The sequence below is a fragment of the Chanodichthys erythropterus genome, chromosome 9 (assembly GCF_024489055.1).
Source record: "Chanodichthys erythropterus isolate Z2021 chromosome 9, ASM2448905v1, whole genome shotgun sequence".
Lineage (NCBI taxonomy): Eukaryota > Metazoa > Chordata > Actinopteri > Cypriniformes > Xenocyprididae > Chanodichthys > Chanodichthys erythropterus.
This window is the reverse complement of record NC_090229.1, coordinates 2282706-2308913: the sequence shown is the minus strand read 5'-3', so window position 1 is coordinate 2308913 and position 26208 is coordinate 2282706. Positions and strand designations below refer to the sequence as shown.

At 35.0% G+C, this 26208-nt stretch overlaps 3 protein-coding genes and 1 long non-coding RNA gene across 7 annotated transcripts in view; 3 read left to right on the top strand and 1 right to left on the bottom strand.

Annotated features, from left to right (window-relative positions):
* The window catches only part of srp19 (signal recognition particle 19), a 2882-nt gene extending 1835 nt beyond the window's left edge, over window positions 1-1047 (top strand). Inside the window, exon 5 of the mRNA XM_067394220.1 lies at window positions 493-1047. Within this exon, the coding sequence (XP_067250321.1) occupies window positions 493-623 (131 nt within the window). The 3' untranslated portion in view covers window positions 624-1047. The remainder of the gene's footprint in view (window positions 1-492) is intronic.
* Window positions 1044-17922, bottom strand: LOC137026755 (protein FAM240B). 3 transcript variants are annotated; one of them, XM_067394223.1, is made up of 3 exons: window positions 17871-17922; window positions 5003-5144; window positions 1044-1179 (listed from the first exon to the last, which is right to left on the bottom strand). In XM_067394223.1, the coding sequence occupies exons 2-3, from the start codon at window positions 5122-5124 to the stop codon at window positions 1086-1088; spliced, it is 216 nt and encodes a 71-aa protein (XP_067250324.1). In that variant the 5' UTR covers window positions 5125-5144; window positions 17871-17922; the 3' UTR covers window positions 1044-1085. The 3 variants fall into 3 exon arrangements, with proteins under 3 accessions (XP_067250324.1, XP_067250322.1, XP_067250323.1); XM_067394221.1 differs by lacking the exon at window positions 17871-17922 and adding an exon at window positions 16624-16834; XM_067394222.1 differs by lacking the exon at window positions 17871-17922 and adding an exon at window positions 5205-5743 and having other exon boundaries at window positions 5003-5127.
* LOC137026173 (uncharacterized) lies at window positions 12065-14314 on the top strand. Its single transcript, XR_010895855.1, has 3 exons — window positions 12065-13554; window positions 13698-13872; window positions 13968-14314. It is a non-coding gene; the product is annotated as an uncharacterized lncRNA (long non-coding RNA).
* lrrc2 (leucine rich repeat containing 2) lies at window positions 15288-26208 on the top strand. Of its 2 annotated transcripts, XM_067394217.1 has the most exons (10): window positions 15288-16573; window positions 17889-18032; window positions 19707-19834; window positions 22651-22706; window positions 22783-22939; window positions 23026-23162; window positions 23279-23424; window positions 23499-23651; window positions 23748-23872; window positions 24229-26208. In XM_067394217.1, the coding sequence occupies exons 2-10, from the start codon at window positions 17893-17895 to the stop codon at window positions 24276-24278; spliced, it is 1092 nt and encodes a 363-aa protein (XP_067250318.1). In that variant the 5' UTR covers window positions 15288-16573; window positions 17889-17892; the 3' UTR covers window positions 24279-26208. The 2 variants fall into 2 exon arrangements, with proteins under 2 accessions (XP_067250318.1, XP_067250319.1); XM_067394218.1 differs by lacking the exons at window positions 15288-16573; window positions 17889-18032 and adding an exon at window positions 18483-18638.

Genomic DNA, 26208 nt, shown 5'->3' with positions numbered 1-26208 from the left:
AAAGAGACAGTTCACCCAAAAAAATAAAGTTGTTCCAAACCTGTAAGAGTTTCTTTGCTCTTCTGAAGACAAAAGATATTTTGAAGAATGTTTGTAATCAAACAAGTGTTGGTCCCCATTGACTTCTATAGTATGGAGAAAAAAATACAATGTAAGTGAATGGGGACCAACAGCTTAAGGGTGAGTAAGTCACAATTTTCATTTTTGAGTGAACTACCCCTTTAAGGCAAGACAGCACAGGTGAATAGGGTAAAACAATGTAAATAATACATTGATTACATTAGATATTGCGTACATTTGCAGAACTGCTGAAGTGGAGGTTTCGTCTCTAAAGATATGGATTGAGATTGAAATTTATATATGCACAACATAAAATGTGTATTTGGGATGTTTTCTTTCAGCTAGTCTGAAAAAAGACTTCAGTGCATGAAAAACAGAAAATGTGGCGTATAATGAGAGGAAATGACATCACTCGTCTCTCTTCGCCTTCAGGAAAAGATGTGATGTTTTATGCGGCCGAGATGATCCCGAAGCTCAAGAGCCGAACGCAGAAGAGCGGAGGAGCCGACGCCGGATCACAGCCGGGAGAAGGAGGGAAGAAGGGAAAGAAGAAGAAGAAGTAGATGATTGGTCGTTTTGGCTCCTCGTTGATGGTTTTTGTTGGACTCCGAACGTTTATTTGCATTGGCACCTGATAGACTTTCATTCGAGCATCAGATCGTTCTTTCGTTTTTAATATTTCATTTTCAGGAGCTGCACGGAGAAGTGTTTTTTGTTAATTCATGATGGATTGAGTTTAAATGAGCGCTGACAGAGCTCGAAATACATTGGCTGCTCGTATGACGGCATCTTTCAGCACGTTTGTCTAGGTGTGTTTGTGAGGATCAGTGTTTCGACACGGCCGTAACAGGCTGTGAAATGCCAGCGCTCGCGTCCTTCAGCGCACCTGTTCGCCGCTGACAGAGGACGGGCCGCTGTAGCCTGAATATTTCCATCTGCCGTTTGTGAGTGTGAAATAAAGAGAATCGAACACAAGTCACAAGCTCGTGTGTTTATTGTGGCATCGGATCAGTGTGATCTGTCCGTTATGCGGTCGCTGAATTTGCCCCGTGGTTGTCGCCAAAATTCTTCAGATGTTTCGTCCGAGTCTCCAGTCTCAAGAGCCACTCGTCACGCAGCCTGAAATCACACAGTTACAGGTTTTCAGGCTTTTGCACTGCAGGATTATCATGTACACAGACATGTGTTCACCATTTATTTCAAGCATATTCACTAGTGCTCAAGAGTTTGGGTCGGTAGGATTTCTTTAAATGTTTCTGTAAAGAAGAGTCTCTTCTGCTCACCAAAGCTGCATTTATTTGATCAAAAATACAGTGAAACAGTGAAATATTATTCCAATGTAAAACTGATGTTTTCTATGTGAATATATAGTAAAATGTAATTTGTTCCTCTGATCAAAGCTGAATTTTCAGCATCATTACTTAGTAATGACTTAATTACTATCTTGAGATTAATCTCATTAAATTTAGTTAAATTGTTGAAATACAATGTTGAGAAAAACTTGTTAAATTTCAAGAATTAAGTTGTGTTTTGAGAAAAAAGCTGAAATAAAGTGAGAATAAAATCAGTAAATAAAATGTCGAGAATAAGGTGTTGTTTTAAGAAAAAACTAGTTCAATTTCAAGAAAAAAAAGTCAAAAAAATGTCGAGAATAAAGTCATGTTTCGAGGAAAAAGCCGAAATGAGAATTAAGTTGTGTTTCCGGGGGGGAAAAAAGTTTAAATACAATTTGATTTTTTTTTTAAATAAAGTCATGTTTTGAGAAAAAGTTGAAATAAAATGTCAAGAATAAACATTAAATTGAGAATAAAGTTTTAGAAAAAAAACTAAATGTCGAGAATAAAATTGAGAAAAGTCTTGTTTCGAGAAAAAACTAGTTAAATTTCAAGAAAAAGTCAAAATACAATGTTGAGAATAAAATCATAAAATTTTGAGAATAAAGTTGTTTAGAGAAAAAAAGTCAAAATACAATGTTCAGAATAAACTCAAATTTTCAAGGATAAAGTCATGTTTTGAGAAAAAAGCCAAAATGAGAATTAAGTCGTGTTTTGGGGGGGGACGTTAAATTTCGAGAAAAAAAATTTATTTAAAAAATGTTCAAAATATATTTAAAGTCATGTTTTGAGAAAAAAAACTAAATGTCGAGAATAAAATAGAGAATAAAGTCTTGTTTCGAGAAAAAACTAGTTAAATTTCAAGCAAAAAAGTCAAAATAAAATGTCGAGAATAAACTCCAATTTCTGAGAATAAAGTCGTGTTTCGAGAAAAACTTGTTAAATTTCGAGAAAAAAGCCGAAATGAGAATTAAGTCGTGTTTTGGGGAAGAAAAAAAAACTTTCAATTTGAGAAAAAAAGTTTAAATACATTTTGAAAATGAAAAAAAAAAGTTTAAATAAAATGTCAAGAATAAACATTAAATTGAGAATAAAGTCATGTTTTAAGAAAAAAAACTAAATGTTGAGAATAAAGTCTTGTTTCGAGAAAAAGCTAGTTAAATTTCGAGAAAAAAAACTCAAAATAAAATATTGAGAATAAACGCATTGGATCAGTGCTCACTGCTGACAGAGTTGGATCACGTAAGCTTTATTTGAGGCTTTCCTTCAATAATGATTCTCGATTCCAGCTTTTGTCGTACTTTTATGTGTATTTGTCCGTTCAAGCTCAAGAAGAGCAGGGGCCTGTACCATGATGGTAGATGAACAAACTCAGGGTTATAGGATTAGTTTCGAGTTGACAAAACCAAACCACTCCAATTCGGCTTTGTTGGTACCATGATGCTGATCATCAACTTTCTCTGTCAACTCAGGCTTTGATCCTGAGTCTGTGAAGTGTGTGCACATGAATCTGTGACATCAGTGGTGAACAGCCAATCACATGCCTTGCAACAGAAATAAACTGTGATTCACTTCTCACGAGAGAGCCAGCGAGATTCAATTAACTGAAAATTAAGAATTTAAACGCATTTACACTAATGGAAAATACTTATCTTTGAAAGAGGACAAATAAAAGAAATGATCTTTCTCTATCAGTCCAAGTGAAGTTAGTTTATATGGTTAATAATATATAGCGATAGAGACTCAAACATACAAGCTCACATGTAGTCATATTTAAATAGTATATTTACACCTTATTTATATTAGCCTACATATGATCGATATTCATTGAAACTAAGTGCTTAATAACAACTGTTAAACTAAACTTGCATGTGTGTAATGGATTAATAAAAATATAGATCATATACAAATCATATATAAATTATATTATCATTAAAACCAGACAATTTCATCATTAAATATTTGTTTTTACTATATAATGACCTTTAATTTGGAGGAAGAGAAACTGGGGGAGTGACTTTATTGCGTTGGGTGTGTCAGTGTCACTTAGCTTACACCTGATTGGTCCAATTTCAGTTTGAGATCTCTAACCCTGAACATAACCTGCCCCGGAGCAGGTTAGCCGTGGAGCGTAAGTTACCATGGCGATGAACACCGCTAAAAGCCAAGTCACTTTCATGGTACCTAAAACCCAGGATTGGTGCAAACTAATCTGAAACTTACCTGGCTAGCCAGCTAATCCAGCTTCATGGTACAGGCCCCAGGTCTGTTCCTGCACTACGGATGAAGCGTCATATCCCTCAACCAGACGCGTTCAAGTGAATCTAATCATCATACAGCCAAAGCGTTCACTTCAAGAATGGAAAAGTGGCGAAGATGCGTTTTACTGTAAATGTGCAAACGAAAACCGAAAGGACACTCTATATTAAAACTCTACATTAGCACAGACTTTATGAAATATAGTACACCGAAAGATAAATGTCAACCACAATATGGTTTATTAATAAGGTTGTACAGAATTTGATCTTTTAATAATAAGCGTTTTAGAATGTCATGTTTTAGGCCTACATCGAGCAAATTTCTTTCTTCTAAAAAGACTTGCAAATTCTCTTTAAAGTTCATATGCTACTTATTATAATTAGCTAAAGCTGTATTTCTTTGTTACTGAAAGAAAGCCTAAAATATACTAGCTTGACGAAGTGATCCAACTAGGATTGTCCTCTAGGATCAGTCTGAGCGAATCCGTGTTTATTCTCAACATTTTATTTAGACTTTTCTCGAAATTTAATGAATTTTTTCTCAAAACAGCGACTTTATTCTCAACATTTAGTGAGTTTATTCTCAACATATTATTTCGACTTTTTTCTTGAAATTTAATTTCGCATTATAATGATGGTTTTATTTTTTATTATTGCTTGGCCCTAATCTTACGTAATTCAGTGTCACATGATCCTTCAGAAATCATTCTAATATGATGATTTGCTGCTCAAGAAACATGATCATATTTTTGTGGAAACTGTGATATATTTTATTTTTCAGGATTCTTTGATGAATAGAAAGTTCAAAAGAACAGCATTTATTTATTTGAAATAGAATCTTTATAAATCTCACTTTTGATCAATTTAATGCGTCCTTGATGAATAAAAATGTTTCTTTAATAAAATCTCACCAACCCCACATTTTTGAACAGTGTGTATATTTCATTGATGTTAGATGCAAGATTTAGTCTATTCATTATTTTAAGCTTAAAAAGTATCTTTAATAATTAATAATCATTGAACTCACTGTATGTGGGAAATATGACATTTATATGAATGTATTTGGACACCTGTCATGGATTATTGAATTTGAGGGCTGTACTCTGATAATCTTCTGGATATTAAATATCAGCTCAAAACACACACCGAATGTCCCTTCACACTCGCTCGATGGTGCAATCAAACAGAATAAATACAACAGAATATTGAGTGTTTTTGCTTTAAATTATATCTTATGTTATTCAGTCCAGCACTTTAATATGTGCAGAAATGTCTATATTAAGAAGGATATCACCTCTACATGAATAATAGCTGTTGTTGATCAAACTGTGTGTGATCTGCAGGACTCACTTTGTGAGAGCGCTCTTCTTCATCCTGTCTTCTTCAACTTCTCTCATGTGATTGTGACTGACGATCTTCTGCTCCCAGAATGTCTTGATGAAGAGTTTGTCATGAATGAGAGCGGAACTCATCTCCTGTGGAGAGACGATATCTGCTGACAGTAAAGCAGATTAATCAATCACACACACATCACGGGTCTGTCTGTACTGACCTGATTCTGCTAAAGGAAAAGATCAGCAGTTCAGTAGATCTGCATCGTCCACACGTGTTCGACTGAGCTCAGAGATCCGCTGCGTCTTTATTCTAGGATGACTGAAGTGTCATCAGCGCCTCTAATGATGCTGCTGAGCTCCTCCTCGGGTTTATTTCAGATCTCAGAGGCTTTTCTCTGTTCCTGCTGCGGATGATCATTGGACAAACGCTACAAACTAATGAACTTATCAACTGCAAACGCCTGATGACACTATCATGTTCACATCGACAGCCTCGACAACAGTGAATATATTTGCTCCTGACGCTGAGGTCGCAGCTATCACACACAAACGGTGTCAGGGGCAGTTTCACACCTGATATCCGCCTGCCTCCATTACATAAAGAATGTATTTTTAAGGTGGAAAGCATCTTGCATATGTTGTAAAGGACCATCGCATCCAAAATAACCTCTCTAATCATCAAGTGACAGACACATTAAAACACGTGTCTCGGAGCTCAATCTGCACTCACATCTGCCTGTCCATGAGCACGAAAATATTAAAATCACCATCAAATCAAAACAGACAATTCTTATTATTTATTTATTTATTTATTTTTTTGTTATGGAATATTGCGGTGTTTATTCTAAATTATTTATCGGTGCACATCCATAGTGTGTTAAATTCATGTTCCTTGTAATCTTGAATCAGAATATCTTCACAGCATCTCTTCTCTTCTCTGATGATGAGGGCGGGGCAACCTGTCACTCACATGAGATCCACCAATAGCAAACCACAACCATCCAATCAATTCCCCACAGACAAAGTCAAGCCCCGCCCTACATTTCTACGTTTATAAGACGTAAATAACTGCGTTCATGACGTAAAATGTATGCAAACAAAGATTTTAGATATACAAAGATGGTGCATTAATATATGAATGAGAGGAAGTGCAATGCGCAATATGGCAGAACAAGTCCCGCCTTCTAAATAAAATCACTTTGGAGAATTTTATGTTTCCCCATTCGAAGAGATAGGTATGGAAGCTTGTTTCCGCCACTAAATAAAAAAATAAAAAGGGAATTTGCGAGTTATAAAGTCAGAATTGTGTGATATAAAGTCAGAATTGTGTGATATAAAGTCAGAATTGCGAGATATTAAGTCGGAATTGCGAGTTATAAAGTCGGATTTGCGAGATATAAAGTCGGAATTGCATGATATAAAGTCGGAATTGCGTGATATAAAGTCGGAATTGTGAGATATAAAGTCGGAATTGCGAGATATATAGTCAGAATTGCGTGATATAAAGTCGGAATTGCAAGATATAAAGTCGGAACTGCGAGATATAATGTCGGATTTGCGATATATAAAGTCGGAATTGCATGATATAAAGTCGGAATTGCGAGATATAAAGTCGGAATTGCGAGATATAAAGTCGGAATTGCGTGATATAAAGTCAGAATTGCGAGATATAAAGTCGGAATTACGAGATATAAAGTCGGAATTGCGAGATATAAAGTCGGAATTGCGTGATATAAAGTCAGAATTGCGAGATATAAAGTCGGAATTGCAAGATATATAGTCAGAATTGCGTGATATAAAAGTCGGAATTGCAAGATATATAGTCAGAATTGCGTGATATAAAGTCAGAATTGCGAGATATAAAGTCGGAATTGCAAGATATATAGTCGGAATTGCGAGATATAAAGTCGGAATTGCAAGATATATAGTCAGAATTGCGTGATATAAAGTCGGAATTGCGTGATATAAAGTCGGAATTGCGAGATATAAAGTCAGAATTGCGAGATATAAAGTCAGAATTGCGTGATATAAAGTCGGAATTGCAAGATATAAAGTCAGAATTGCGAGATATAAAGTCGGAACTGGGAGATATAAAGTCGGAATTGCATGATATAAAGTTGGAATTGTGAGATATAAAGTCGGAATTGCATGATATAAAGTCGGAATTGTGAGATATAAAGTCGGAATTGCGAGATATATAGTCAGAATTGCGTGATATAAAGTCGGAATTGCAAGATATAAAGTCAGAATTGCGAGATATAAAGTCGGAATTGTGAGATATAAAGTCGGAATTGCGAGATATAAAGTCAGAATTGCGAGATATAAAGTCGGAACTGTGAGATATAAAGTCAGAATTGCATGATATAAAGTCGGAATTGCGTGATATAAAGTCGGAATTGTGAGATATAAAGTCGGAATTGCGAGATATATAGTCAGAATTGCGTGATATAAAGTCGGAATTGCAAGATATAAAGTCAGAATTGCGAGATATAAAGTCGGAATTGTGAGATATAAAGTCGGAATTGCGAGATATAAAGTCAGAATTGCGAGATATAAAGTCGGAACTGTGAGATATAAAGTCAGAATTGCGAGATATAAAGTCGGAACTGTGAGATATAAAGTCAGAATTGCGAGATATAAAGTTGGAATTGCGAGATATAAAGTCAGAATTGCGTGATATAAAGTCGGAATTGCGTGATATAAAGTCAGAGTTGCGAGATATAAAGTCAGAGTTGCGAGATATAAAGTCAGAATTGCGAGATATAAAGTCGGAATTGCGTGATATAAAGTCAGAATTGCGTGATATAAAGTCGGAATTGCGAGATATAAAGTCAGAATTGCGAGATATAAAGTCAGAATTGTGTGATATAAAGTCAGAATTGTGTGATATAAAGTCAGAATTGTGAGTTATAAAGTCGGAATTGCGAGTTATAAAGTCGGATTTGCGAGATATAAAGTCGGAATTGCATGATATAAAGTCGGAATTGCGTGATATAAAGGCAGAATTGCGAGATATAAAGTCGGAATTGCAAGATATAAAGTCAGAATTGCGAGATATAAAGTCGGAACTGCGAGATATAAAGTCGGAACTGCGAGATATAAAGTCGGATTTGGGAGATATAAAGTCGGAATTGCATGATATAAAGTCGGAATTGCGAGATATAAAGTCGGAATTGCGAGATATAAAGTCGGAATTGCGTGATATAAAGTCAGAATTGCGAGATATAAAGTCGGAATTACGAGATATAAAGTCGGAATTGCGAGATATAAAGTCGGAATTGCGTGATATAAAGTCAGAATTGCGAGATATAAAGTCGGAATTGCAAGATATATAGTCAGAATTGCGTGATATAAAAGTCGGAATTGCAAGATATATAGTCAGAATTGCGTGATATAAAGTCAGAATTGCGAGATATAAAGTCGGAATTGCAAGATATATAGTCGGAATTGCGAGATATAAAGTCGGAATTGCAAGATATATAGTCAGAATTGCGTGATATAAAGTCGGAATTGCGTGATATAAAGTCGGAATTGCGAGATATAAAGTCAGAATTGCGAGATATAAAGTCAGAATTGCGTGATATAAAGTCGGAATTGCAAGATATAAAGTCAGAATTGCGAGATATAAAGTCGGAACTGGGAGATATAAAGTCGGAATTGCATGATATAAAGTTGGAATTGTGAGATATAAAGTCGGAATTGCATGATATAAAGTCGGAATTGTGAGATATAAAGTCGGAATTGCGAGATATATAGTCAGAATTGCGTGATATAAAGTCAGAATTGGGTGATATAAAGTCAGAATTGTGTGATATAAAGTCAGAATTGTGAGATATAAAGTCGGAATTGCGAGATATAAAGTCAGAATTGCGAGATATAAAGTCGGAACTGTGAGATATAAAGTCAGAATTGCATGATATAAAGTCGGAATTGCGTGATATAAAGTCGGAATTGTGAGATATAAAGTCGGAATTGCGAGATATATAGTCAGAATTGCGTGATATAAAGTCGGAATTGCAAGATATTAAGTCAGAATTGCGAGATATAAAGTCGGAATTGTGAGATATAAAGTCGGAATTGCGAGATATAAAGTCAGAATTGCGAGATATAAAGTCAGAATTGCGAGATATAAAGTCAGAATTGCGAGATATAAAGTCGGAACGGTGAGATATAAAGTCAGAATTGCGAGATATAAAGTCGGAATTGCGTGATATAAAGTCGGAATTGCGTGATATAAAGTCGGAATTGCGTGATATAAAGTCAGAGTTGCGAGATATAAAGTCAGAGTTGCGAGATATAAAGTCAGAATTGCGAGATATAAAGTCGGAATTGCGTGATATAAAGTCAGAATTGCGTGATATAAAGTCGGAATTGCGAGATACAAAGTCAGAATTGCGTGATATAAAGTCAGAATTGCAAGATATAAAGTCAGAATTGCGAGATATAAAGTCAGAATTGCAAGATATAAAGTCAGAATTGCGAGTTATAAAGTCAGAATTGCGAGATATAAAGTCAGAATTGCGAGATATAAAGTCAGAATTGCAAGATATAAAGTCAGAATTGCGAGTTATAAAGTCAGAATTGCGAGATACAAAGTCAGAATTGCGTGATATAAAGTCAGAATTGCAAGATATAAAGTCAGAATTGCGAGATATAAAGTCAGAATTGCAAGATATAAAGTCAGAATTGCGAGTTATAAAGTCAGAATTGCGAGATATAAAGTCAGAATTGTGTGATATAAAGTCAGAATTGTGAGTTATAAAGTCGGAATTGCGAGTTATAAAGTCGGATTTGCGAGATATAAAGTCGGAATTGCATGATATAAAGTCGGAATTGCGTGATATAAAGGCAGAATTGCGAGATATAAAGTCGGAATTGCAAGATATAAAGTCAGAATTGCGAGATATAAAGTCGGAACTGCGAGATATAAAGTCGGAACTGCGAGATATAAAGTCGGATTTGGGAGATATAAAGTCGGAATTGCATGATATAAAGTCGGAATTGCGAGATATAAAGTCGGAATTGCGAGATATAAAGTCGGAATTGCGTGATATAAAGTCGGAATTGCGAGTTATAAAGTCAGAATTGAGATATAAAGTCGGAATTGCGTGATATAAAGTCGGAATTGCGTGATATAAAGTCAGAATTGCGAGATATAAAGTCGGAATTGCAAGATATATAGTCAGAATTGCGTGATATAAAAGTCGGAATTGCAAGATATATAGTCAGAATTGCGTGATATAAAGTCAGAATTGCGAGATATAAAGACGGAATTGCAAGATATATAGTCAGAATTGCGAGATATAAAGTCTGAATTGCTAGATATATAGTCGGAGTTGCGAGATATAAAGTAGGAATTGCTCGATATAAAGTCGGAATTGCGAGATATAAAGTCCGAATTGCGAGATATAAAGTCAGAATTGCGTGATATAAAGTCGGAATTGCAAGATATAAAGTCAGAATTGCGAGATATAAAGTCGGAACTGTGAGATATAAAGTCGGAATTGCAAGATATAAAGTCGGAACTGTGAGATATAAAGTCGGAATTGCAAGATATAAAGTCGGAACTGTGAGATATAAAGTCAGAATTGCGAGATATAAAGTCAGAATTGCGAGATATAAAGTCAGAATTGCGAGATATAAAGTCAGAATTGCGAGATATAAAGTCAGAATTGTGAGATATAAAGTCGGAATTGCGAGATATAAAGTCAGAATTGCGAGATATAAAGTCAGAATTGTGAGATATAAAGTCGGAATTGCGAGATATAAAGTCAGAATTGCGAGATATAAAGTCAGAATTGCGAGATATAAAGTCAGAATTGCGAGATATAAAGTCGGAACGGTGAGATATAAAGTCAGAATTGCGAGATATAAAGTTGGAATTGCGAGATATAAAGTCGGAATTGCGTGATATAAAGTCGGAATTGCGTGATATAAAGTCAGAGTTGCGAGATATAAAGTCAGAGTTGCGAGATATAAAGTCAGAATTGCGAGATATAAAGTCGGAATTGCGTGATATAAAGTCAGAATTGCGTGATATAAAGTCGGAATTGCGAGATATAAAGTCAGAATTGCGAGATATAAAGTCAGAATTGCGTGATATAAAGTCGGAATTGCGAGATATAAAGTCAGAATTGCGAGATACAAAGTCAGAATTGCGTGATATAAAGTCAGAATTGCAAGATATAAAGTCAGAATTGCGAGATATAAAGTCAGAATTGCAAGATATAAAGTCAGAATTGCGAGTTATAAAGTCAGAATTGCGAGATATAAAGTCAGAATTGCGAGATATAAAGTCAGAATTGCGTGATATAAAGTCGGAATTGCAAGATATAAAGTCAGAATTGCGAGTTATAAAGTCAGAATTGCGAGATATAAAGTCAGAATTGTGAGATGTAAAGTCGGAAATGCGAGATATAAAGTCAGAATTGCGAGATATAAAGTCGGAATTGCAAGATATAAAGTCAGAACTGTGAGATATAAAGTCGGAATTGTGAGTTATAAAGTCAGAATTGCGAGATATAAAGTCAGAATTGTGAGATATAAAGTCAGAATTGTGAGATATAAAGTCAGAATTGCGTGATATAAAGTCAGAATTGCGTGATATAAAGTCAGAATTGCGAGATATAAAGTCAGAATTGCGTGATATAAAGTCAGAATTGCGAGATATAAAGTCAGAATTGCGTGATATAAAGTCAGAATTGCGAGATATAAAGTCAGAATTGCGTGATATAAAGTCAGAATTGCGTGATATAAAGTCAGAATTGTGAGATATAAAGTCAGAATTGTGAGATGTAAAGTCGGAATTGCAAGATATAAAGTCGGAACTGTGAGATATAAAGTCGGAATTGTGAGTTATAAAGTCAGAATTGTGAGATATAAAGTCGGAATTGTGAGATATAAAGTCAGAATTGTGAGATGTAAAGTCGGAATTGCAAGATATAAAGTCGGAACTGTGAGATATAAAGTCGGAATTGTGAGTTATAAAGTCAGAATTGTGAGATATAAAGTCGGAATTGTGAGATATAAAGTCAGAATTGTGAGATGTAAAGTCAGAATTGCAAGATATAAAGTCAGAATTGTGAGATATAAAGTCAGAATTGCGAGTTATAAAGTCGGAATTGCGAGATATAAAGTCAGAATTGTGAGATATAAAGTCGGAATTGCGAGATATAAAGTCGGAATTGCGAGATATAAAGTCGGAATTGCGAGATATAAAGTCAGAGTTCTGCGTTATAACACAATTCTGATTTTATAATAACTTGCAATTCTGATGTGCACAAGGTATTTTTGAATCAGCGTTTGCAACTTTCGGTTCAATAGAGCCATTATAAACTGATTATTTCTTATGTTGTCTGAATTATCAAAATGTTTAGTTTTTAATTATTGTTTTGTTCTTGGTCATGTGAACGTTAAGGGAAACATTCTGTTCCATCATTCTTCAAACACTATTGGAACGTTACTCTTGAATGTTCTCTGAATGTTCTGAAACAAGTAGCAACATTTAAAAAGCGTTAGATGAACGTATAACTAAAACGTTTCCATGCATTACATTGTTGGCCTGATTTTTTGAGACATCAAAACATTGTTCAGAACTTTGAGAGAACTTTGCCAGAATGTTCCCTGTTCTCTGCTTAATGAATAACGGCTGTTCAGCGATGGCCTCCGTCTGCGCAGCTGCGATCTGGAGCTCATCTATTGTTCAGTCACATTACGGCACATTAACACCTGCTCATTTTCTTGCCCTTTTACACAAGGCCAAATGTATCTGGAAAATCTGGGTGTGATACAAAGCCGATCACACAAGTGTGACATTTCATGTCTTCTGGGCGTGATTCGTCCTGATCTCGAGGTCTTAACCACCGGCGTGAGCTCTATTTTAGTCTCGGCAGCATGTAATTATGATATAAGACACTAATGCTGCTTAAGACATCAGTCACAGCTGCACAGGCGGCGTGAGTCATTGTTTTAAAATAACCTTTGCTGTATGGCTGTTTTTTGAACCTGCATTGATGATATTAAACCCAAACATGTGATGTAAGCTCAGAGCCTTTCAACCCACTTATCTTAGTGTCAGTGATGCAAACGTCTTCACCACATTAACCCTTGAGACCCTTCCGCCTCTTAAACTGCTTATAAATCCCTGGTTATGCTTTATTATCACCAAATATTGGACTCAATCTTTTTGCCAACTTGTTTTCTTTCAATTAGCACAAGTTTTGTGTTTCTTTTTGAGTAAATAAGTCAATAAGTTTAGATATTTGAAAAAAACAACAACTTAAAAATACAACGGTTCATTGTGAGTAAATTGTAGAGTTTAGAGAAAAGACGCTGTTGAAGGATGAATTTCTGCTCTGTTTTTGGAGGCTGAAGTCACTGACATGGAGATGAGAATGAACAACAGACAAACACAGACGCTGCCAGCTTTAGCAGGTTAAGCAGATATCAGACGAAGTGACGGCGGATCTGCTTTCAGCTGCGGTGACATTTACTCAGATCATTGTGTTTCAGAGACGGACGGTCAGAGAGAGAACGCACCTCTAGTGGACGAGCTGCTGTTCTCTGACTGTACGGACGATCATTTTATTCCATCAATTAAACATCTCATAAACATACTTTATATCACTAGACAAAATAACCTATTAAACATGAAAGTATTATGCAATAATTTGTCCTTATTTAGAAGCTTTTTGGTGTCACTGTCGATGCAGGGAAGAGGAGAGGCTGCAAACAAAAGGTGATCCATACAAGAGAGAAAGAAAGCAAACATGATGACAAACCACGACTGACTGAAACATCAGAGAAGCTGATGAGATAAGATAAGACACACCAGCAATCAAGAGAAAACAATGATCAAAAGAACTGTGAACAGACACAGGAACTGAGGCAAGAAACACAATAAAAGTCTTTAAAGGTTTAGTTCACTTCAGAATACAAATTTCCTCATGATTTACAAGATGTTCATGTCTTTCTTTCTTCAGTCGAAAATAAATTAAGGAAAACATTCCAGGATTTTCTCCATATAGTGGACTTCACTGGGGTTCAACGGGTTGAAGGTCCGAATGTCAGTTTCAGTGCAGCTTCAAAGAGCTCTACATGATCCCAGACGAGGAATAAGAGTCTCATCTAGAGAAACCATCGGACATTTTCTAAAAAAAATAAACATTACATACTTTTTATCCACAAATGCTCGTCTTGCACTGCTCCGATCTGATTCAGAGCGTTATCAAACTGCCAAAGTCACGCGAACCATTGAAATGTGGAAACACTTATGACGTAACGAAGCCTTGTTTACTGAAAACATGTGATTTTGGTGCTCTGAATCCCTGATTCGAAACAAAAGATTCCTGAAGCAGTGTTTTGAAATCACTAGATATCGTTGAATAAAGATTATATTTTTGAGCAAAAAAGTATTCTCGTCTCTTCATAACATTAAGGTTGATCCACTACAGTCACATGACTGTTTTAATGACGTCTTTAGTTCCTTTCTGGACCTTGAAAGTGTTGATTATATTGGACGAGTCTTGGATTTCATAAAAAATATCTTCATTTGTGTTCTGAAGATGATGACGAAGGTCTTACGGGTGTGGAACGACATTTGTGGCCCTGGAAACAATTAATTTGATGTATTTCACTTAATGATCAACAGCGAGCTCAAAAACTCTTTTAAATGTCAGTCATAACAGCATTAAACACTAACAGGTCTTTCCCTTCACGAAAAACACATAAAAATCACACTTAATTTCAATATTTATTTTTTACAGTCATATGCAAAAAACATGAAAACTAGAAAACCACTGAGCATTTTTTTTGTTATCAAGACAATATCATCAAGTTACTACAACTTAATAATAATGATTAAAAAAAATCAACTAACCCAGAAATTTCACTTTTAATTACACACAATATTAAGTTGATGTAATGATCAGTGTTATTTTTGTATAACTGAGATACCATTAGTTTTTTAATATTTTGAATTTTATTTTTTTCATTTTAGTTTTAGTAATTTTGTTGTGTTTTTGTCATTTTATTTATTTATTTATTTATTTATTTATTTATTTATTTATTTATTTAAGTTAAATACATCAAGTTAAACAAAATGAATTTTTTTTTTTTTAAATTGCTTTGGCAACTAGCTGAAATAAAAATAGGTTTTATATATATTTTATTTTATAATATTCTATTTCCAGTAACAAAAATGTTTTTTAATGGTTTTAGTTTTATTTAACTATAGTAATCCTGGTAATGATCAAAATGTCAAGAGAACTTGAACCAATGAACAAAAGAACTACAAACAGACACAGGAAACTGAGGCATGGAACAAAATAAAAGTCCTTAAACAAAACACAGGGCAATTGAGACGTTTAATTTCAACATTTATTTTTAGTCATATGCAAAAAACTGTGCTGGAAGCTAGAAAACCACTGACCATTTTTTAAATCATCAAGAAAATATCATCAAAGTTACTACAACATAATAATAATAATAATAATAATAATAATAATAATAATCTAACCCAGAAATATCAGTGTTATTTTAATATAAATGAGATACCATTCAGTTTTTTTTTTAATATTTAGAATTTTAGTTTTTCATTTTAGTTTTAATAATTTTGTTGTGTTTTTGTCATTTTATTAGTTATTTAAGGACATCAAGTCAAACTAAATACGAATTTTTAAAATTGCTTTGGCAACTAGCTGAAATTTCTCATATTATTCTCAATATTCCATGTCCAGTAACAAAAATGTTTTTTAATGGTTTTAGTTTTATTTAACTATAATAATCCTGGTAATGATCAAAATGATGTCAACAGAACTTGAAAAGGTTTAATTAAATCAATAAATTACATTTAACTTGATCAATACTGCCGTCTGCTGGCCAGTCATTCGGTTATTTAATGTTATATTGCGTTCCTTCTTTGTCTTTATCATTTTTATTTGATCATTTGATCATAGAGGGGCATGTTGTCACATTATATGTGAACCTCCCTTTAAACAGCCTATATTTTATGCTTTTCAGATAAATGTCAGGATTGTATAATATTATAATAAACTGTATAAAATGAAAGCATATAAAACACAAAAATTCAGTTTGGAGGACAGAATTCAGAAAGAAAAGTTTTGAATTCTGACCTCCAAAAATCACTGCTAGAGAACAAGCTTTAATAACTCAAAACTGGCCGTGTGACAACTAGCCCCGGTCCCTGTGTGTGTGATCTGATGTCATGCTCTACAGCTGCATCACAGGATCATGTGACGACTCCAGCGGGTGATAAATAATGGGAAAGAAGGTCAACATGTCAAACTTTTCAGAGGAACACGAAAGTTCAAGGACACAAGCTACATTTCTAAATATGTAAATACAGGTGTGTGTGACATCATCAGTGTTTGCAGACAGGTCTGAGTGTCATTCACGGATCAGAATGTGTTAAAGTGTGGACATGTGAAGGAGTCCAGAGACTGACACACGAGGAATCAAATCACACGCTGTAAAAATAGCAGCATGTTCACACAGACGTCTAAATACAGACACGGTAAACAAGCGGCTCAACCGGACAGAAGCGCAGAGGAGCTGCTCGCAGGCGCAGGTACAGACACACTTATTCATGCATTTATTAGGTGTGACCTTATTAATGACCTTTATTAATGAAGACTAACAGTGCAGCGTATAACGTCCAGGCCATCATGTGTGTGTGCTGTTAATCTGAGCGACTCCTCATGGGTTAGAGGTCACATCGACTGCTGCTGAGTCATAATCACAACACAAACATGATTAGACAACCATCAGCATGATTCATAAACACCTCGCAGATTCCTGGAGAACTCAAACATGTTTTAGGAACGTTTTGCTAATGTTTCCATTAAGTTATGAAAATGTTTTCTGAATATTTTCTGAAAATGTCCAGTTTTTTTTAGATTAAAAAAAAAAAAAAAATTCTTGTATGTGTGAATGTTCCATTTTATTTTATCATTTTAACATTATAGGGAACGTTACTTCTGACTGTTCTCTGAACGTTCTGAAACAAGTAGTAACATTTGAAAAAATGTTAGATGAACGTTCAACTAAAATGTTTCCAGTGTAACATTGTTGTTCTAATGTTCTGAGAACATTATTAAAGTCCAGATAACTCTGACCGAACGTTCTATTAACGTTACTGGAAGAACGTTTGTTCATAACGTTGAGAGAACCTTGAGAAAACGTTCTGAGAACGTTCACTGGGAAAGCTTTACATTAACTTCATTATCATCACACAACTTAATAAACCTGATTAATGTGTGTAAAATAGTATTTTGGAGGTGTGTTATCACAGATTTACAATTTCTATTTTACCACACTGCAAAAAATGACGTTCTTACTCAGTATTTTATTTACACAGTGTTTTCTAGCACAGATAAATGTACTAAATTATATGAGATATTAAGTCTTATTATCTGAAAAATTAATCAAAATTAAGGTGTTTGCTGAAAACAAAATTATTTGATGGTTTAAGATATTTGTTCTTGTTTTAAGCACAAAGTCACTTAATTTTAATGCATTTTTCATTAAATAAGATTTAATATCTTTCGTCATTTCTCTTCTCCAGTAAATGAATCTTGATTTAAGAATGTTTAGATATTTGTGCAGGAAAACAAGACAGAAACACTGAGAAGAACATGATTATTTGCAGTGAATCTGCTGGTTTTGAGAAACATATTTTCAGTTATTTTAACACTGTGCATTTAAATGAATTGTAATCTTAAAGTGTTCATGGGATGCAACTTCAGTTGTGTGTCTGTGTCTGTGTCTGTGTGTGTGTGTGTGTGTGTGTGTGTGTGTGTGTGTGTGTGTGTGTGTGTGTGTGTGTGCATCTATACAATCACATGTGTGTGTGTTTTCTCTCTCACGTTGTGTCTGTTGTCCAGCATCATGAAGGCAGACCGGGTCGGCGTTGACATTCCCGTGTACGATCTCTCACTGATCCGAGATCTGTGGGAGGGACGAGTGAAGAAATACAAACAGCGGCAGAAGAAGGAGGAAGAACGCATCAGTAAAAGTGCTCTGGCCCGGTGAGGACGGATCAGATTCAGTTCCAACCACAATCAAACACAACCTGCTGTTCAGACTTGATTATTACAGGCTGGCGTGTTTGATTAGGAACTGAACTCAGGTCAGGTCATGATCAGTGTTTCTGTCTTGTTTTCCAGCACAAACATCTAAACATTACGGTGGCCGAGAGAGCTCAACGCGCTGCAAATAAAGAAAACATCTTCATCAGTTTGACAACACACGCGCTGCAAACTCCACAACACTTACAAATAGTGAAACGCGCTGCAAATAAAGAAAACATGTGGAGTTTGCAGCGCGTGTGTTGTCAAACTGATGAAGATGTTTTATTTATTTGCAGCGCGTTTCACTATTTGTAAGTGTTGTGGAGTTTGCAGCGCATGTGTTGTCAAACTGATGAAGATGTTTTCTCATTTGCAGCGCGTTGAGCTCTCTCGGCCACCGTAAAACATTCTTAAATCAAGATACATTTACTGGAGAAGAGAAATGACTGAAGATGATGTAACTTTTGACCCTCTAGCGGTTAAAAACAAAACATGCATTTTGCAGAAGAACATTGTTTTGGTCGTGCTTCGGCTCTGTGCGGATTCTCTCTCAAAAGTAAAAAAGTGAGAGAAATTATCCTGCTGTTCATCAAACATTCACTAGTCTTCAGAGACATAACCAGTGTAGATGGAAGGATCTCAAGCTGACTAGCTGAAGACGTTACTGTAGCTTTACCCATTCATTTTTACCCAATAATTTACTTATTTTGAAAATAATTTTGTATGTACGGAATTTCCTGCGAAAAACCATCCTGTCAAGTCTAAAATATACCATAGTGAATCAGGGTAAGAAAAAAACACGTTTGGAAGAATTATTTGATGATGTACTGACTTAATATTTACTTTTTGTTCATTTTGAACAAAAACATTATATAGTGTATCTTTAAAACGAGAGCAAATCTGCAATGGGGTCAGAAAGGGAAAGGAAAATGTACTTTTTTGTTAAACAATACTTAATATTTTTAACAAGACAAAAATACTGAGTGAGAAAATCATTTTTTGTAGTGTCACGTTCAGGAGCAGAATTAAAGGGTTAGTTCACCCAAAAATTAAAATAATGTCATTAATTACTCACCCTCATGTCGTTCCACACCCGTAAGACCTTCGTTCATCTTCAGAACACAAAACACAGATATTTCTGATGAAATCCGATGGCTCAGTGAGGCCTGCATAGCCAGCAATGACATTTCCTCTCTCAAGATCCATTAATGTACTAAAAACATATTTAAATCAGTTCATGTGAGTACAGTGGTTCAATATTAATATTATAAAGCCATGAGAATATTTTTGGTGCGCCAAAAAAACAAAATAACGACTTATATAGTGATGGCCGATTTCAAAACACTGCTTCAGGAAGCTTTGGAGCGTTATGAATCTTTTGTGTCGAATCAGCGGTTCGGAAAATGTCATTGCTGGCTATGGAGGCCTCACTGAGCCATCAGATTTCAACAAAAATATCTTAATTTGTGTTCTGAAGATGAACGAACACCTTACAGGTGTGAAACGACATGAGGGTGAGTAATTAATGACATTATTTGGGTGAACTAACCCTTTAAATAGAGCATCACGTGTGTCCATCAGTATAATTTGCTGATTTATTAAAAATCAATCTTTTATCTGGTTTGTTTGCAGGGTCAATCAGCAGTGGCAGTATCGCATCGCGTGCAGAAAGCTAAAGAGCGCGGAGGTCACGGCGCTGCAGTGTTACCTCGACAGATCCGCGAACAGTGAACTTCACATTCTACACAACGATAATAACGGTATCGGTTCTACACAACCATAAAAACAGCACTGCGAAATGCAAACAAACCCAACTAACAGAAATATGTTATAAGAACATTTAGCTGACGTTCTCATTACGTTATGAAATCGTTATTTCTGAATGTTCTCAGAACGTCACGTTTTTGTAAAACGTTTTAAGTTTATGTGAATGTTAGAGAAAACATTTTCTCTACTGTATCATTCTTCAAACATTATAGGAACGTTACTTTTGAATTCTCTGAACGGTCTGAAACAAGTAGTAACATTTGAAAAATGTTAGATGAACGTCCAACTAAAACGTTTCAGAAACGCATATGTATAAATACTGCTAATGATGTTTTGAGAACATTATTAAAGACTTTGAACAAATGTTCTGAGAATGTTCTGTTAGCTGGGCAAATAATACTATTTTAGTACTTCTAAACCTGATAAAATGGATATTCAAATAAATTCTTCAATAATTCTAGCATGCATCTTGGGTGATGTTTTAGAATATGTGATAGATTTCCTTGTTTTTTACTGTTTATTTTATCAATGTGTGTTTAATTTAAATTTGCCCAAACCAGGGTTATTTTAGTATAATTGAGACACTATTATATTTTTAATTTCAAACCGATTTTTATTTGTATATTTTCCATTTTGCTAAAAACACAACAAACTCTAAACTTTTAACTTTTTTAGCAGTTTTTAAAAAAATATGTTTAAATGTGTTTCAGTTTGTTAACTTTAATAACCCTGGCCTAAACCTCACCAATATTTATTTCTTTTTAAGTAGGGATGCACGATATATCTGCCAACATATCGATATCAGCCGACATATGTTTGTTTTTAATGTTATGGTTATCAGCTCAGTAAGAATGGTGAAACTTTTGTCTTTGTAATCAGGATTTAAAAATTATATAACAATTTTGATTCAGATTTATAGGCCAATATATCGGTTATCGGCTTTCAAACATCGGTTAATATCAGTTATCGGCTTTCAAACATCAGTTAATATCGGTTATCGCCTTTCAAATATTGATTAACATCGGTTATCGGCTTTCAAATATAGGTTAATATCAGTTATCGGCTTTCAAACATCGGTTAATATCGGTTATCGGCTTTCAAACATCGGTTAATATTGGTTATCGGCTTTCAAACATCGGTTAATATCGGTTATCGGCTTTCAAACATCGGTTAATATCGTTATCGGCTTTCAAACATCGGTTAATATCGGTTATCGCCTTTCAAATATTGGTTATCAGTATCCGCCATAAATATAACATGCAAACACCTGGATGTTATCCCACACTGCAAAAATGATGTTCTTCCTCAGTGTTTCTGACTTGTTTTCCAAGACAAAAATATTTAAACATTTTTAATTCAAGATTTCAGATATCAAGTCTGAAAAATGAATCAAAATGAAGCGAGTTTGTGCTTAAAACAAGAACAAATATCTGCTAATGGAGTCAGAAAAATAATGTTCCCTTTCAGTCGGTCACGTTCGACGTACGTCAGTAGTGACCGACGAATTGGGATATCGCCGGTCACTACTGACGTACGTCTCCGTTCCCTCCTTCAGGGAACGAGGGTTACATACGTAACCGAGACGTTTTCACTTTAAATTTAAGCTTATTTTTCTGACTTATTTTTCGATATCAGCAGATATATGTTTGTTTTTAATGTTATGGTTATTGGCCCAGTAAGAATGGTGAAACTTTTGTCTTAGTAATCAGGCTTTAAAAATTATATAACAATTTTGATTCAGATTTATAGGCCAATATATCGGTTATCGACTTTCAAATGTCGGTTAATATCAGTTATCGGCTTTCAAATATAGGTTAATATCGGTTATCGGCTTTCAAATATAAGTTAATATCGGTTAACGGTTTTCAAATATAGGTTAATATCGGTTAGCGGCTTTCAAAAATCGGTTAATATCGGTTATTGGCTTTCAAATATAGGTTAATATCGGTTAGCGGCTTTCAAATATAGGTTAATATCAGTTAATATCTGTTATCGGCTTTCAAATATAGGTTAATATCGGTTATCAGCTTTCAAATATAAGTTAATATCGGTTAACGGCTTTCAAGTATCAGTTAATATCAGTTGTCGGCTTTCAAATATCTGTTAATATCAGTTATTGGCTTTCAAATATCAATTAATATCGGTTATCGGCTTTCAAATATAGGTTAATATCGGTTAGCAGCTTTCAAAAATCGGTTAATATCAGTTATTGGCTTTCAAATATAGGTTAATATTGGTTATTGGCTTTCAAATATAGGTTAATATCGGTTAGCGGCTTTCAAATATAGGTTAATATCAGCTAATATCGTTATCGGCTTTCAAATATAGGTTAATATCGGTTATCAGCTTTCAAATATAAGTTAATATCGGTTAACGGCTTTCAAATATCGGTTAATATCAGTTGTCGGCTTTCAAATATCGGTTAATATCAGTTATTGGCTTTCAAATATCAATTCATATCGGTTATCGGCTTTCAAATATAGGTTAATATCGGTTATCGGCTTTCAAATATAGGTTAATATCAGTTAATATCGGTTATCGGCTTTCAAATATAGGTTAATATCGGTTAGCGGCTTTCAAATGTCGGTTAATATCGGTTATCGGCTTTCAAATATAGGTTAATATCGGTTAGCAGCTTTCAAATGTCGGTTAATATCGGTTATCGGCTTTCAAATGTCGGTTAATATTGGTTATCGGCTTTCAAATATAGGTTAATATCGGTTGTCAGCTTTCAAATATCGGTTAATATCGGTGCATCCCTTCTTTTGATACAAACTCTATCTGACCTCTGACTGTCCGTCTCATCCAGACAATGACTCTGAGAACAAGAAGTTCATTTTTGAGCTGAATGGAGACAAATGGATGGTAACTATCTGAAAAAGCTTTTGTTTTTCAAATGTATTTGTACCGTTTGTGACTCTACTATGATTCTGATTTGCAGAAATTACCTGAAGATCTTCAGTTTATGACGTATCTCAAGGAATGGCACATCCATGGAACAAAGATCCGCGAGATTCCCACATACATCGAGGCCTTCGTGGATCTGCGTGTGCTGGACGTCCCTAAAAACGGACTGACGAAGCTTCCCGTGGAAATAGGTGCGGGTCACCAAACCTCAGACTGAAATACTCCAGTCATTTTTCCACACGATAGAAATCAAATGCAAACGTCTCGTCTTTCACAGGAAAGCTGATCAGCCTGAGGGAATTAAATGTGAATTATAATAAACTGATGAGCATTCCAGCTGAACTCGGGGAATGTGAGAATCTAGAGCGATTAGAGATGACGGCGAACAGAAACCTGTCCGAGCTTCCCTTTGAGGTACGACACGATGATCTATTCAATCCTTCTGGAGACAAACAAATTGTTCTTGTGTATTCAATTTTAAATCTTAATGTGAAATTGTTCTGTTAGCTGGGATATGATTCTTTTTTCAGCTGAGTAATCTCAAAAAACTGAAGCACTTGGACATCGCAGAAAATCATTTTGCCACAATCCCGATCTGCGTCCTTCGCATGGAAAGCCTGAAGTGTTTGGACATCAGCAACAACAGACTCAAAGACCTGCCTGAAGACATTGACAGGTGTGTGTGTGTGTGTTTCTGTAGAAATCACACACACATCACGAGTCTGACACTTTGAATCTGCCCTGCTTTAGACTCGAGGCTTTAGAGACGCTGTTCCTTCACAAAAACAATGTGAGATACGTGCCGATGAGCATGACGAACCTCGTCCATCTGAAGATGATGGTCATCAGCGCAGACGAGCTCTACAGCATCCCGTCTCAGTTAGTCGACAGTCCGGACATCAAGTAAGAAAGACAGAAATATCTTTCATAAATCTAGTCCTTCTTTTAATTCTGTAAGATGGAGAATTGATCCACACTCTCTTGATCTTTCTATTCCAGATTAATCCGACTATACGACAATCCAATAAACGTTCCGGATGAAGACATGAACATGGACGCAGAAGCTCAGGACGAACATGAGAAAGAGTTCATGAAAACATACATCGAGACTCTTCAGGGCCGAGGTGATGAATGATGTCATATGAGTTTACATTTAGTGAAGTAAAATTGATGTATATTTTATGTCCCTTTAAATGCAAATGAGCTGCTGCTCCCCGCCCCCTTTCCAGAGGAGGGCGGAGCTTTAACAGCTCAACAACAACAAAGTTGGAGAATCTCACGCAGCCAAAATGAGGATTGTCAGTAACGGTGTTCAGACTTACATTGTTCAAACCGGAGTCGACACTGATGGAATTTAAAGAACGTTTTATCTTAACCTTTACAAAACATTAGTGAACGTTGTGGGAACGTTTTCTGTTTGCTAAAGCAGCAGTTTGTTAATTATTTGCAGATATTGAGCTTCAAATGTTCCTCTTTTCAGACACTCAGCCGATGTACACCACCAAAGTGTCCTTGAGCTGCCTGCTGTAGATGAAGAAACCACACCTTCATCATCATCTCCTCTGGCGTGACACCAGATATCCGTGTGATCAGTTTATTAGTTCTCTCATTCCCAGTGTAATCCACATTCACATGTAGGTTATACTGTTGATAAGCTGTTAGTATATAAAGGGTTTGGATCTCTTGTGTAGTTTTACTAAGAAAAAAAAAATGATGTCCTTTCTCAATGTTTTTGTCTTGTTTTCCAACACAAATATTCTTAAATCATGATAAAATGTAGATATTTGTGCTGGAAAACTCTTTTGCAGTGCAAATCATTTAGTAGGGATAAAGTTCATGTTTAATTTTGATTGCATTTATCATTCATACTAGTTAAAATGCAGATGCCAAACCCATTTTGATCTGGTTTTCAGAGAAGATCTCCGTTGTTTAGTTTGTTTTGATGTGACCAAATGTTTCACAGCATGATTATGATCCTGATGTCTGATAGAAGTCAGTGTTTTATAAGATATGTTAAGTGCCATTTCAATGTATTGCAATTAAAATTCTCTCATCTATTTTGCGTTCTGTCATAAATATAACATGCAAACAACTGGATGTTGTTGTTGTATCCCACACTGCAAATAATAATACAAATTTTGTACTTAAGTTAATTTTCATTTGCCCAAATCAGGGTTATTTTAGTATTGAGACACTATTATATTTTTAATTTCAAACCAATTTTTATTTGTATATTTTCCATTTTCATTTTAGTTAAAAGTTTAGTGTTTGTTGTGTTTTTAGCATTTTTAGTAGTTTAAAAAAATATATATATGTTTAAATGTGTTAACTATAATAACCCTGGCCTAAACCTCACCAATATTTATTTCTTTTTAAGTAGGGATGCACGATATATCTGCCAACATATCGATATCAGCCGACATATGTTCGTTTTTAATGTTATGGTTATCGGCTCAGTAAGAATGGTGAAACTTTTGTCTTTGTAATCAGGCTTTAAAAATTATATAACAATTTTGATTCAGATTTATAGGGCAATATATCGGTTATCGACTTTCAAATATAGGGCAATATCAGTTATCGGCTTTCAAACATCGGTTAATATTGGTTATCGGCTTTCAAACATCGATTAACATCGGTTAATATCGGTTACCGGCTTTCAAACATCAGTTAATATCGGTTATCGCCTTTCAAATATTGATTAACATCGGTTATCGGCTTTCAAATATAGGTTAATATCTGTTATCGGCTTTCAAACATCGGTTAATACCGGTTATCGGCTTTCAAACATCAGTTAATATCGGTTATCGGCTTTCAAACATCAGTTAATATCGGTTATCGGCTTTCAAACATCGGTTAATATCGGTTACCGGCTTTCAAACATCAGTTAATATCGGTTATCGCCTTTCAAATATTGATTAACATCGGTTATCGGCTTTCAAATATAGGTAAATATCAGTTATCGGCTTTCAAATATAGGTAAATATCAGTTATCGGCTTTCAAACATTGGTTAATATCGGTTATCGGCTTTCAAACATCAGTTAATAATGGTTATCGGCTTTCAAACATCGGTTAATATCGGTTACCGGCTTTCAAACATCAGTTAATATCGGTTATCGCCTTTCAAATATTGATTAACATCGGTTATCGGCTTTCAAATATAGGTAAATATCAGTTATCGGCTTTCAAACATCGGTTAATATTGGTTATCGGCTTTCAAACATTGGTTAATATCGGTTATCGGCTTTCAAACATCAGTTAATATTGGTTATCGGCTTTCAAACATCGGTTATCGCCTTTCAAATATCGGTTATCAGTATCCGCCATAAATATAACATGCAAACACCTGGATGTTATCCCACACTGCAAAAATGATGTTCTTCCTCAGTGTTTCTGACTTGTTTTCCAAGACAAAAATATTTAAACATTTTTAAATCAAGATTTCAGATATCAAGTCTGAAA